Here is a 15384-nt window from a genome sequence, read left to right as displayed (position 1 = left end):
TCCACATGATCATTTTAATTGTTTTAGTGTGCAATATATGACTCGTCAGTTATTAGGCCTTAATAAATTCTTATTCATTGTAAATCTGGGGGAGCTCTGATCTGCAAGGGTGCTGATGGTCCTGCAGAATGCCTCTTCAGTGAATCAAAGGGGTTGTCCGTCCTTGGGGTATATGTCTGCAGTTACTCCTGCGACTGCAGACTTGTGAATGCTCACGTCGCACACACTGTGTGGTGTTAGGATTTCCCGGTTGTCAGGAGCAGGCGGTCAAGTGGTGTTAAGTATGCAATTTGCATACTTTCAGCCATATTCCAACTAGACATGTCCAGCCTCACCCTATACACTTGCATTGAGGGAGGCCGCACAAGTCTAGTCTAGTCGGCACTTGATCACATTTATGCAAATCGTATACTTGCTGTCACGTGCCCGCTGCTGCTGGCACCAAAGAATCCTCGCAGTGTGCGCCACGTGAGGATTCACAAGTCTGCAGTCACATTGGCTGCTAGTCTGCCAACACTAAGGCCGGACAACACATTTTTTTGAGGCATAAATTTACAGCCGAGGCATGAAATACCAGTCACCACTACCATAAACGTATGGAACAGGATATGAAAGGGGTTGATATTAAAAGCAACCTGTGATGCTGTACATGCAGTCTAATCTGCAGAAGGTGCTGAACAACTTGATGTATTACATCTTTTTTTTTCCACAAGACTGTATAACTTGTATTACATTTATTTAACCCCTTATTGACCACCAAATACGTCTTTTTACTGACCTGCTTTATAAGAGACTAGCATTCCCCACCTGACTGTCCAATAGCTGTCAGCGGTACAATACAGCTGACAACTTGCTGCATCTGCCATGATTTGTGTTGGTACCAACTATAGTTGTTTAACCCTTTAAATGCTGCTGTCAATAATGACAACAGTATCTAGATATATTGTCTATCTAGGGTGTTAACATCGGCACCCTGAGATCTTGATTGTGTGGTCCTGATGTTTGCCGTTGTAATTCATGGCCAAATAATGGCCTTACTGAGGTTCCAGCTATAGTGACCTGTTCAGGAGGTATCAACATTTAGATGGTAAATGGTATCAATTTTTTCATTCCTTTTATGTTACTTTGCGTTAATTCCTGAAAAGCACCTGAAGGGTTAATAAACTACCTGAAAGCAATGATGAAAACGTTGAGGGGCACCGTTTTTTAAAATGGTATCACTTTTGGGGGTTTCCAATATATAGGACCCCCCAAAGTCATTTCAAAACTTAATAGGCCCCTTTAAAAAAAAAAATCAGTGTTTGTAAATTTCCTTGAAAAAAATGAAAAATTACTGCTGCATTTTCAAACCTTTTAAAATGCAAATAAAATAAAGCAACATTTTACAAATGGTGCTGATGTAAAGCAGACGTGGGAAATGTTGTTAATGTTTTTGTGTGGCATGACTATCTGGATTAAAGGGATACTTGCTCAAAGTTTGAAATTTGCTATTTTTTTTTTTTTGACATTTTTTGTAAAATTTCTGATGTTTGGATAAATAAACTAGGAAAATATTGACATCAATTTACCTTTTATCACAAAGTACAATATGTCATGAAAAACACTCTCAAAATCAAAGAGATATAGTGAAGCATTCCAGAGTTATTCCCACATAAATTGACACTAGTCATATTTTTTTTTTTTAAATTTTGCTCGGTCACTAAGGGGTTAATTGTATAATGCATGTGTATTTTTGGGAAGCATTTGGGGGTCGTACTTTGCGATTGCTATTTCTGTATGCACCGCCACAGAGGTAAGGCTGTCACCATTGAATGATTGCCCACATGGCCCCTAAGTTTGTAGAAGTTTGTAGAAAGCTTGCATATATATGTATGTCTAAGGGTTTTTCCGTCTGTCTGTCCTGGAAATCCCGCGTCTTTGACCAATCAGCGACGGGCACAGCATGGCGACGATGATTTTATAAAGGTTGCCTCGACCAATTAGCGACGGGCACAGTCTGCCGCGAATTCGCCTCGACCAATCAGCGATGGGCACAGTATCGACGTAGATGTCATAATGGTTGCCATGACGACGATGTCATAAAGGTTGCCTCGACCAATCAGCGATGGGCACAATCTGCTGCAAAATCTGGAATCATCATTGTCCATATACTACGGGGACATGCATATTCTAGAATACCCGATGCGTTAGGATCGGGCCACAATCTAGTGTGTGTGTATATATATATATATATATATATTAGATTGTGGCCCGATTCTAATGCATCGGGTATTCTAGAATATGCATGTCCCTGTAGTATATGGACAATGATGATTCCAGAATTCGCGGCAGACTGTGCCCGTCGCTGATTGGTCGAGGCAACCTTTATGACATCATCGTCGCCATGGCAACCATTATGACATCTACGTCGATACTGTGCCCGTTGCTGAATCAGAAACGTGAGATGTCTACGTCCTTTATGACATCATCGTCGCTGTGCTCGTTGCTGATTGGTCGAGGCCTGGCGGCCTCGACCAATCAGAGACGCGGGATGTCTACGTCCTTTATGACATCATCGTCACTGTGCCCGTTGCTGATTGGTCGAGGCCTGGCGGCCTCGACCAATCAGAGACGCGGGATTTCTACGTCGATGCTGTGCCGGTCTCTGATTGGTCGAGGCCTGGCGGCCTCGACCAATCAGAGAGCCGGGATTTCCAGGACAGACAGACAGACAGACAGACAGACAGACAGACAGACAGACAGACAGACAGACGGAAAAACCCTTAGGCAATTATATATATAGATATTTTCATCTACATCTACTGGATGTAGCGTTCAGTCTCCGTGGGTGAACACATGCAAGAAATATGCTGATGTTACTGTATAACTTCATTACTAAAGCAATAGTCTTCCTATGCTTTATAGCAACGAAAGACAACCAGACGACTGTCTCCAAACAGAAGAAGAAGTCCAAGTCTCAACAGTGCAAAGGACATAAAAAGAGTAAGTCAGACTTATTTTATTTTTTTTTTTCATTTTTGAATATCTGTTCCAAATCAAAACTTGTGCATTAATTAACATTAAAACAGTCTGATCTGTTAGGAGTTAATGCTTCTTGTATTCTTTTCAATATCATAAGCGCTATCAATCACTTTTCCAGGATTTACAAGATTTCTTGTGAAATCACACAGCAATGAACTTGAGCTTTAGTTATTAAAAAGTAACCCTTTTTTTTTTTTAATTAAAATTATTGACCAGCCTTTTATAGAGTTACGAATCAATGTAACAATAAAGTTCTTTAGCTTGTATTACACCAAGCTGAAAGGGCCGGCTTATCTCCCTAGTTCATGCTGTTTGAGTAGCTGATTTGAACTCCAATTCTAGCTAAAGCCATTTCTACGAGAGCCGCTGCTAGACATCTCAGGCTGCTTCTTATCTCTTATGGACTCTTCACATTAAGCGACGCTGCAGCGATACCGACAACGATCCGGATCGCTGCAGCGTCGCTGTTTGGTCGCTGGAGAGCTGTCACACAGACCGCTCTCCAGCAACCAACGATGCCGGTAACCAGGGTAAACATCGGGTAACTAAGCGCAGGGCCGCGCTTAGTAACCCGATGTTTACCCTGGTTACCATGCTAAAAGTAAAAAAAAACAAACACTAGATACTTACCTAACGCTGTCTGTCCTCCAGCGCTGCGCTCTGCTTCTCTGCTCTTCTCCTGTACTGGCTGGGAGCCGGAAAGCAGAGCGGTGATGTCACCGCTCTGCTTTCCGGCTCACAGCCAGTACAGGAGGAGTGCAGAGCACAGCGCTGGAGGACAGACAGCGTTAGGTAAGTATCTAGTGTTTGTTTTTTTTTACTTTTAGCATGGTAACCAGGGTAAACATCGGGTTACTAAGCGCGGCCCTGCGCTTAGTTACCCGATGTTTACCCTGGTTACCAGTGAAGACATCGCTGGATCGGTGTCACACACGCCGATCCAGCGATGTCTCCAGGGAGTCCAGCGACGAAATAAAGTTCTGGACCCCCAGCAGGGGCCTGATCGTTGGTCGCTGTCACACATAACGATTTCATTAACGATATCGTTGCTACGTAACAAAAAGCAACGATATCGTTAACAATATCGTTATGTGTGAAGGTACCTTTAGAGGGCAAAAGGATCTGCAGTCAGAAATTAGGAATACTGGATCCTTATTCTTCTTCTCCAACAATCATCTGTTTCTGGACCTCATACACATTAGATTGTCCTCCAAACCCATCAATATCATTGGCTTTGGATGATGTTAGTCTAATTGTATGTATCCTTAAGACAGCATGAGCTAGGCAGACAAGCTAACGCTTTCAAATTGGTGTTTGAGATAGAAGGGAGCAAAATAAGATAATCCAGTATATTAGAAAGGATCATAACTATAAGGCTATGTGCACACGTTGCAGATTTGTTGTGTTTCCACAGCGTTTTTTCCACACGGAAATGCTATAAATCCACAATGGATTATTAAAGCATCGTTCATCAATGGCATTCCTGAATTGTTGTGCACATGCTGCTGAACTTTCCATCCTTAGTTGCAGCTTTTTATTTTCCTCAGCATGTAAGTTCTTTTTGCGGATCTGCAGCGTTTCTGCACCCATTGAGTCAGTCAAATCTGCAGCAAAACCGCAGTTGTAAAAAGGTTTGCGGATTTGCGTGCCAAAAACGCTACAGAAAGGAAATTATATCAGAAGGAGGAAGTGTGTGGGCGGAGAATATGTGAGTGTCTGTCTGCGGGGGGTGTGGATGTCTGTATATGTGTGTGCGGTAACGCTACCTCCGCTACTGTCGGTCACAGCGCTGCGGGATCATGCTGGCAGATGTCAGCATGATCCCGCAGCTGACTGTGACCCACAGTGGTGACCTACAGTAAAAAGCAGGCGTGGGTCGATGAGACTACTGCTCCCATGGGGCTATGTCTGCTGTCACTGATGATAGTGACAGCAGGTGCTGCTGATGGGAGAGTAGTATCTGTCGGCACCTGTACTCAGTTTAAGAAAAAATAAATGAAAATAAAATTGCATATATATTCACATAAAACTAAAAACCCATTATACTCACCTCACACCAAATCCCCAACGCCTTTGTCTCCTAGAAATAATGTAAAATAATAAACCAACATATACTCCCTGTCCGCCGTAATCCAGATTGTCCCACGACGATCTCATGTGTAGAACAGTCACATCGGGAAATGTGACCACTCTACCAGGCCACCGGCGATACACTGACAGGAGCTAATCGCTCCCACAGTGTATCAGTTGATCAGCTCCGGTGCTCTCACATGCGGCACTGCTGCGTGGGAAAGTTCTCTCACAGCGGTAGTGCCGTAAGTGACAGCACTGGAGCTGATTAACTCCGGTGAACTCTCATGGCAGTGCAGTGATACACTGACAGGAGGTAATCCCTCCCACAATGTATCACCGGAGGCCGGGTAGAGCAGTCACATCTCCCGATGTGACTGTTCTACACACGAGATCGCTGTGGGACACTCGGTAATGGACTACGTCAGACAGGGAGTATTATATGTTGGTTTAATATTTTTTATTTTTGTTGCAGGAGACGAGGGCGTCGGAAATTAGGCGTTCAGTAAGTATGGTAAATTAAGATTCAATAAAAGAGTCTGTGTGATTATTTTAAATAAAGGACTTTATTCTGGCTATGTCTTTATTTACCATATAACTATAGGATTAGTCATGGATATGTGTCTTATTGATGCTTCTCCATTACTAAGTCGTGGGCTTGATGTCACCAGACAATACAAAGGTGACTGTAACCCCACAAATATGAACCTCACTTGCCACCGCTACAGGGCATGTGCGAAGAGTGAGGATAAGTGCCAGAATTGATGCATCTATAAGATGTGCCATTTCTGGGGCGGCTGAGAGCTGATGTTTTTATACTGGGGGGGTGCCAATATCCATGGTCCCTTCCCAGGCTATTAATATCAGCCCGCAGCTGTCTGCCTAGCCTTTGCTGGTTCGATTTTATAGGGGGACCTCCATGTCAATTTTTTTCTGGTGTTCCCCTGTAAACTAGCCAGTAAAGGCTAAGCAAACAGCTGTGAGCTGATATTAATAGCCTGGGAACTTTTGTGGCTATTGGCTCCTCCCCAGAAAACTAACCTCAGCCGTTGGCTTTCCCTCTACTGGTTATGAATATTACGAGGGAGCCCACGCAATGTTTGTTTTTTGTTGTTTTTTTTTTTAAAATAAACTGATATTGTGTTTCACTCAGATTTTGTGTGTGTGTGTCTTTAACGCTTTTTGTACCGTTTTATCAATAATGAGGGTATCTGGCTGACACCTGTTCATTATGTAAGGTACCGTTAAACTAAACGACTTACCAACGATCAAGACCAGCGATACGACCTGGCCGTGATCGTTGGTAAGTCGTTGTGTGGTCACTGGGGAGCTGTCACACAGACGGCTCTCTCCAGCAACCAACGATCAGGGGAAAGACTTCGGCATCGTTGAAGACGGTTTCAACGATGCTGAAGTCCCCTGGTAACCAGGGTAAATATCGGGTTACTAAGCGCAGGGCCGCGCTTAGTAACCCGATATTTACCCTGGTTACCATTGTAAAAGCTAAAAAAAAAAAAAAAACACTACATACTCATATTCCGATATCTGTCACGTCCCCCGGCGTCAGCTTCCCGCACTGACTGTGTCAGCGCCGGCCGTAAAGCCGAGCACAGCGGTGACGTCACCGCTGTGCTCTGCTTTAAGGCCGGCGCTCAGTCCGTGCAGGGAAGCTGACGCCGGGGGACGTGACAGACATCGGAATGTGAGTATGTACGGTTTGTTTGTTTTTTTAACTTTTACAATGGTAACCAGGGTAAATATCGGGTTACTAAGCGCGGCCCTGTGCTTAGTAACCCGATATTTACCCTGGTTACCAGTGAACACATCGCTGGATCGGCGTCACACGCCGATTCAGCGATGACAGCGGGTGATCAGTGACCAAAAAAAGGTCCTGATCATTCCCAGCGACCAACGATCTCCCAGCAGGGGCCTGATCGTTGGTCGCTGTCACGCATAACGATTTCGTTAACGATATCGTTGCTACGTCACAAAAAGCGTGACGTTGCAACGATATCGTTAACAAAATCGTTATGTGTGAAGGTACCTTAAACCTCAGGCTTGGTAATAGTGTGTGTGTGTGTGTGTATATGTGTGTGTATATATATATATATATATATATATATATATATATATATATATATATATATATATATATATATATATATATATATATATATATATATATATATATATATATACATACATACATATATATATACACACATACACACATACACACATACACACATACACACATACACACACACACACACACACACACACGATTTGTGTTCAAATCGCCCCCTTTAGCCCTATTCAAAATAAGACAATAAAAAAATCAAACGTTACACATATTTGGCATCGCCGCTTTCAGAATTGCCCGATCAATAAAAAGATTAACCTGATCGCTAAATGGTGTAGGGAGGAAAAAAAGTAAAAAAAACACCAGTACTATGTTTTTTTGTTCGCCGATTTTTTTGTTTGTTTTAAAAGATCAAAAGATCGTATCTGCACCAAAATGGTATCATTAAAAACGTCAGCTCGGCACACAAAAAATAATCCCTCACTCAGCCCCAGATCACAAGAAATGGAGATGCTATGGGTATCTGAAAATTACGTATTTTTTTTAAATTATTATTTTTTTTTTTCTTATAACAAAGTTTGGAAAACTCGCCACACACAAAACTTGCACACGTGGAAAATTGCCACATGCACAAAATTTGCAACACATGCAAAAGTTGCCTCACACAAAACTTGCACATACTCAAAATGCACCACACATAAAACTTGCCAAGCGCAAAACTTGCTGTACACAACTTGCTACACTAACCTGTCACATGCAACTCGACACACAAAAAGTTGCTACACGCATGTCACCACACAAAACTCATCTCACAAAAGTCGCTACATGCATGTCGCCACACGCAACTCAACACACACAACTTGACACATGAAACTCGCCCTAAAACACACACAAGTCTGGTATTATCCTTCAAAAATAAAAATCTGATTAATAAGCAGACAAACTACAAGAGCAACAACTGTACCATATAGGAAATACGGCAGCTGTCAGTCACATGACCTGTGTATGTGTGAGCTAATATATACTGCCAGGGGGGAGGGCTTCCCGTTAGCTGGGGATTTATCAGACTGCCAATTTAGCTTACAAATACTGAGGTAAAAATACTGATCAAATAACATGTGAACGCGGTCTAAGGCCGGCATCACACTTGCGAGTTTTACGGACGTAAGAGCGCAGAATCTACGTCCGTAAAACTCGCAAAAAATACGGCACAATTATTCTCTATGCCCCTGCTCCTATTTGCCGTATTTTACTGATCAGTATTATACGGCTTTCTACGGCCGTACAAAATCGCAGCATGCTGCGTTTGTCACCGTACTGCGCAAGAAATACGCCAATGAAAGTCTATGGAAGCGTGAAAAATACGGATTACACACGGACAAGCAGTGTGACTTGCGAGAAATACGCAGCGCTGTTAGAGAGAAAAGCCGGCAATTCAGTGCGGTGTACAGTAAAATCACACTGACAGCTTACAGTCCAATAGGTAGAATAAATGTGTACACATAGAATAGGGGTATATATATATATATATATATATATATATATATATATATATATATATATATATATATATATATATATATATATATATATATATATATATATATATATATGTATGTAATCAGTGAGACACATATATGTATATATATTAATATTTATTCCAGCGCTATACAGCTTGAAAGCCGGTAATTCAATTACCGGCTTTTTCTTTCTCCTTCCTAAAACCCGACATGATTTGAGTCATGGTTTACATACAGTAAACCATGTCTTCTCTCCATTTTTTTTGCAGATTCCACACTACTAATGTCAGTAGTGTGTATCTGCCAAATTTGGCCGTTCTAGCTCTTAAAATAAAGGGTTAAATGGCGGAAAAAATTGGCGTGGGCTCCCGCGCAATTTTCTCCGCCAGAGTAGTAAAGCCAGTGACTGAGGGCAGATATTAATAGCCTGGAGAGGGTCCATGGTTATTGGCCCCCCCCTGGCTAAAAATATCTGCCCCCAGCCACCCCAGAAAAGGCACATCTGGAAGATGCGCCTATTCTGGCACTTGGCCACTCTCTTCCCATTCCCGTGTAGCGGTGGGATATGGGGTAATGAAGGGTTAATGCCACCTTGCTATTGTAAGGTGACATTAAGCCTAATTAATAATGGAGAGGCGTCAATTATGACACCTATCCATTATTAATCCAATTGTAGTGAAGGGTTAAATAAAACACAAACACATTATTTAACATTATTTTAATGAAATAAAAACAATGGTTGTTGCAGTATTTTATTCAACGCCCAATCCAGTCACTGAAGACCCTCGTTCTGTGAGTAAAAAAACATAATAAACCAACAATATACTTACCCTCCGCAGATCTGTAACGTCCAACGATGTAAATCCTTCTGAAGGGGTTAAAACATTTTGCAGCAAGGAGCTGTGCTAATGCAGGCTGCTCCTCGCTGCAAAACCCCAGGGAATGAGGCTAAAAATAGATCAATGATCTATATTTAGCTTCATTTGCGGTGAGGCGCCCTCTGCTGGCTGTTCATAGATCGTGGGAAATTACCTAGAAAGCCAGGGAAAATTGCGCGGGAGCCCACGCCAATTTTTTCCGCCATTTAACCCTTTATTTTAAGAGCTAGAACGGCCAAATTTGGCAGATACACACTACTGACATTAGTAGTGTGGAATCTGCAAAAAAAATGGAGAGAAGACATGGTTTACTGTATGTAAACCATGTCTCAAATCATGTCGGGTTTTAGGAAGGAGAAAGAAAAAGCCGGTAATTGAATTACCGGCTTTCAAGCTGTATAGCGCTGGAATAAATATTAATATATATACATATATGTGTCTCACTGACATATATATATATATATATACCTATTCTATGTGTACACATTTATTCTACCTATTCTACTGTAAGCTGTCAGTGTGATTTTACTGTACACCGCACTGAATTACCGGCTTGGGACACATGGATCACTTCTATAGCGGTATGTTGGTTTTGCTAGCCTGCGAGAAAACCACGCAGTACGGATGCCATACGGATTACATACGGAGGATGCCATGCGCAAAAAACGCTGACACACCCTGCCTACGGAGGAGCTACGGACCACTATTTTCGGGACATTTCAGCGTATTACGGCCGTAATATACGGACCGTATTTTCATACGCTGAGTGTGAAGCCGGCCTAATACAGGAGGAGATGACACACAGGTATATACTATATACAGGGGAGATGACACACAGATATATACTATATACAGGAGAGATGACACACAGGTATATACTATATAGTATATAACTGTGTCCTCTCCTCCTGTATATAGTATATACCTGTGTGTCATCTCTCCTGTATATAGTATATACCTATGTGTCATCTCCTCCTGTATATACAGGAGGAGATGACACACACATATATACTATGTACAGGGGAGATGACACACAGGTACAGGTATATACAGGGGAGAGGACACAGGTATATACTATATACAGGAGGAGATGACACACAGGTATATACTATATACAGGAGGAGATGACACACAGGTATATACTTTGTACAGGGGAGATGACACGTATATACTATATACAGGGGGAGATGACACACAGGTACATACTATATACAGGAGCAGATGACACATGGGTAAATACAATATACAGGAGGAGATGACATACAGCAGGTATATACTATTTACAGGGGAGATGACATACAGGTATATGCTATATACAGGTGTATACTATATATAAGGGAGATGACAAACATGTATATAATGAGGTGAAAATGAGGGGTGTGAGGTGAAAATGAGGGGTGTGAGGTGAAAATGAGGGGTGTGAGGTGAAAATGAGGGGTGTGAGGTGAAAATGAGGGGTGTGAGGTGAAAATGAAAGGGTGTGAGTGCAAAATGAGAGGAGTGAAGGGAAAATGACAGATGTGAGGTCGAAATGACAAGTGTTAGGGGGAAATGAGAGGAGTGAGGGGGAAAATGAAAGATGTGAGGTGCTATAACTAACCACAGATATTTAGCATGCCCAGGCAATGCCGAGCTCTTCAGCGTACAGTGTGTGTGTGCGTGTGTATATGTATATGTATATATATATATATATATATATATATATATATATATATATATATATATATATATATATATATATATATATATATATATATATATATGAGAGATGGATATATACATATACAAAACGCATACAGATCCGCTTAAAAATCTGCATGAAAAACGTATCAAATCTACATAAGAACCGCTCAGATTTTCAGCGGCGTTTTCTGCCAAGAGATGCGAGATCATCGGATGCAATATGCTAATGACCCTCGGCTTCTGCTCGCAGCAGAGCAGGAGCTGAGTGTCGTGTCTGTGCTCCGATTCTCTCGCACAGGGAGGATTGTAGCACAGCTGCGGAGGAGGCGGAGAAATGAATTTCTCCATCTCCTCCATTGCTGGGGTCCGCTTATAACGCACATCACTCGGATGATATCCTAGTGGTGTGCGCAGTCTGACTCGCACCCATAGGCTTATATGCGAGTGAGCCGAGAGTTTTCCTCGGTCCGAGACAATCGCATGCTGCGATTGTCTCGGACCGAGGAAAACGGCCGTTTAAAACGCCAGTGTGACGCCTGCCTAATTAAGTCTGGTTGAGCACAACATAGGGGTTTGTGGGACTATTCGTAAAAATACTTAGTTGACCACGTATTGTGGAAACCCCTTTGTTCCTAATGGGGCAGTCAGGGGCTGTACACAATGGAAAGCTGCTTACCCTCAAATATAAGGATAAGAAAGATGGTTTTATTCTCAGCTTGACCCACACAGATGCCACAAGGGCCACTGTAGAACGAAGATCCACTCCTTCAAAGTAAAAACCAGTGTCGGTCATTGATTACAAAAAGTACATGGGGGGGGGGGGGGGGAGTGTGGACCTTGCAGACCAGGTTCTACAGCTGTACCAGGTATCAACAAAATCATGTTCAGGTGCTTCTCACAAAATTAGAATATCATCAAAAAGTTAATTTATTTCAGTTCATCAATGCAAAAGTGAAACTTGTATATTATATAGCGTCATTACAAACAGAGTGATCTATTTCAGGTGTTTATTTCTGTTAATGTTGATGATTATGGTTTACAGCCAGTGAAAACCCAAGTCATTATCTCAGTAAATTAGAATAATTAACAAAAGACACCTGCAAAGGCTTCCTAAGCATTTAAAAAGATCCCTTAGGCCGGTTTCACACGTCAGTGGCTCCGGTATATGAGGTGACAGTTTCCTCACGTACCGGAGCCACTGACACACGTAGACGCATTAAAATCAATGCATCTGTACAGATGTCATTGATTTTTTGCAGACCCTGTCTCCATGTGCCAAACACGGAGACATGTCAGTGTTCGTGGGAGCGTATTAAAGTCAATGGGTCTGTGTAAAACACGTACCGCACACGGACGTTGTCTGTGTGCAGTCCGTGTGCCGTGCAGGAGACAGCGCTCCAGTAAAGCGCTGTCCCCCCACATGGTGCTGAAGCCGCGATTCATATCTACTGTGCAGCAGCGTTTGCTGCAGAGAAGATATGAATAATCCATTTTTTTGTGGTTTTTAGTGTATAAAATAAAGGTCCATGTCCCCACCCCCCTGTGCGCCCCCCCCCCCCCCCCCCCCTCCCCCGCTGTTCTGAAAATACTCACCCAGCTCCCTTTGTGGCTGTTGCTGCTTTCTCTCCTGGCCGCACCTTCTACTGTATGCGGTCACGTGGGGCAGCCGATTACAGTCATGAATATGCGGCTCCACCTCCCATAGGGGTGGAGCCGCATATTCATTACTTTAAATGAGCGGCCCCACGTGACTGCATACAGTAGAAGGTGTGGCCAGGAGAGGAAGCAGCGACAGCCAACGAGGGAGCTGGGTGAGTATTTTCAGAACAGCGGGGGGGGGGGGGGGGCGCACGGGGGGTGGGGACATAAACCTTTATTTTATACACAAAAAACCACAAAAAAAAAAGGATTATTCATATCTTCTCTGCAACAAACGCTGCTGCACAGAAGATATGAATCGCGGTTTCAGCACGATGCAGGGGACAGCGCTAAACTTTAGCGCTGTCTCCTGCACGCTCCGTGTGGTACCCAGTGGGCACACGTGTGCCACACTGATGTGCCACAGAAACACAGGGGCACACGGACACTGATAATTCCGGTACCGATTTTTTTTTTTTTTCTCTAGTAACCCCCCACGACAGCACACCTGGAGGATGTTACCCCTTTCCTAATAGGGACAGGAAATGACAAGAGGTTAAATAACCCCTCCCTCATCCTCCCCTCAGTGTTCTTTCCTGTCCCTACTAGGGATGAAGAGGTCATCCCAGGTGCACTGTGCCGGCAGCGGTCACCGGGGGGAATAGAGTTAACTAGCCGGGCAGACTTGCGTCCATTCCCTGTCGCTGCTCCCGTCTCCTCCGACTCGGGACTCTTCACCGCCGCCATTCCGCGCCTGCGGGTAAGGTCTGGGGCGTTCTTCGGCTGGAGGCCTCTCGGAGCTCTCCAGCCCTTCTCCTCCTCCGCACCGCGCGCGCGTGTGTGGGACTTCCGGTCTGAAGCCGGCGGCCGGATATGACGTCAGACGCCGGCCGGCTTCTCTGAATCAGGAAGTCCTCGTGCGTTCCAGCCAGGAACGCTAGGCAGATAGCATGGAAGACGTCGGCGTTCTCCCCCCACGTACTTCCGGACACCGGAGGAGGAGGTCCTCATCCAGGAGGACAGGTGCTGCGTCCGGTCGCCTATATATTCAGGCCCTGGACAGGAAGACATCGCAGGTAGGACCACTGTGTGGTGAAGACTATGGAGATGTCTGCTTCCTCGCGCTCTGCACCTGCAGAACAAAGCACCATCCCGGCCCCAGTGAGTAGTCTGGCCCCGGGTGTCCATTCCCTGATGTGGGTTGTAGTCTTATGATTCCTTCTCCCCTTCCTTTTTAGGGGGACAAGGAACCCACATCAGGAAGCAAAACAAAAACGACCCGCAAATGCGCAGTTTGTATGAAGAAGCTGTCCTCGTCATACAAGAAATCATTGTGCAAAGAATGCACAGACAAAATTATCAGCGAGGAACAGCCATCCCTGATAGAGGAGATTAAAACCTTAATCCAGCAGGAGATTAAAACATCTCTGGCCACTCTTTCCCAGCCTACTCCATCTCCTAGTGCCCCTCCTGAGGCTAAGAAAAGGAAACTTAATCCACAGGAGGAAGAGCAGGAGGACTCTCAGGGAGAGACGTCGGACGAACCCCCAGAGGAGGGTGAATTATCCCTGGACTCTGAAACTGTCCAGCAAGAGAGATACTACTTCTCTTCATCTTCATCTGATATAGAAGAACTCCTTACAGCTGTAAGGAAAACTATGGAGGTTGAGGAAGAGAAGACGGCCCAGACAGTGCAAGAAGAGATGTTTGGAGGTCTTCGTTCTAGGAAGCGTCAGGTGTTTCCTATTCACCAAAACATCCGAGATTTGGTTCTGGACGAGTGGGAATCTCCAGAAAAGAAGCTGACTACTCCAGCGGAAATTAAAGACAGATTTCCTGTGGATGCCGAGACAGCGTCATGCTGGTCAGAAGTCCCAAAAGTGGACGTCCAGATTGCCAGAGTAGCCAAAAAGACCACGCTACCATTCGAGGATGCCTCCCAACTGAGAGACCCTCTAGAACGTAAGATGGACGGACTACTAAGGAAGTCGTGGGAAACATCAGCGTCTTTACTGAACATTAATTCAGTATCCACTTGCGTGGCTAGATCGATGCATCGCTGGCTGGGGCAGCTAGAGGAGCACTTGTCCTCAGGTACTCCGAGATAAGATATTCTGGCCTCCTTGCCTATCTTCCAGAAAGCAACAGGCTTTTTAGCAGATGCTTCCGCAGAATCCGTGAGAGTGACGGCGAGATCATCCGCACTGTCAAACTCGGTAAGGCGTGCACTCTGGCTAAGATCCTGGTCTGGGGATATGACTTCCAAGATGAGGCTGTGTTCTATTCCTTTTAAAGGAAAGTATATGTTTGGACCAGCCTTTGATGATCTTTTGGAGAAGGCTTCAGACAAGAAAAAGACCTTACCAGAACCTAGAAACCCTAGGAAAAGACCCTTCCGCGCTCAGCAGGAACATACTCCTCAATACAGAGGAAAGGGTAAGACAGGTCGCTGGAGCTATCCGAAAGGAGGGAAAGACAGGAATCTTTTTCT

At 44.0% G+C, this 15384-nt stretch overlaps 1 protein-coding gene across 2 annotated transcripts in view; it reads left to right on the top strand.

Annotated features, from left to right (window-relative positions):
* The window catches only part of MBTD1 (mbt domain containing 1), a 108761-nt gene that overhangs the window by 61289 nt on the left and 32088 nt on the right, over positions 1 to 15384 (top strand). For both annotated transcript variants that reach the window (XM_069752496.1, XM_069752497.1), the window contains exon 15: positions 2905 to 2982. In XM_069752496.1, coding sequence (XP_069608597.1) covers positions 2905 to 2982 — 78 coding nt within the window. The remainder of the gene's footprint in view (positions 1 to 2904; positions 2983 to 15384) is intronic.

This window comes from Ranitomeya imitator, chromosome 2 (genome assembly GCF_032444005.1).
Source record: "Ranitomeya imitator isolate aRanImi1 chromosome 2, aRanImi1.pri, whole genome shotgun sequence".
Lineage (NCBI taxonomy): Eukaryota > Metazoa > Chordata > Amphibia > Anura > Dendrobatidae > Ranitomeya > Ranitomeya imitator.
Note: the sequence above shows the minus strand (reverse complement) of the source record. Positions and strands in the feature narration are given on the sequence as shown.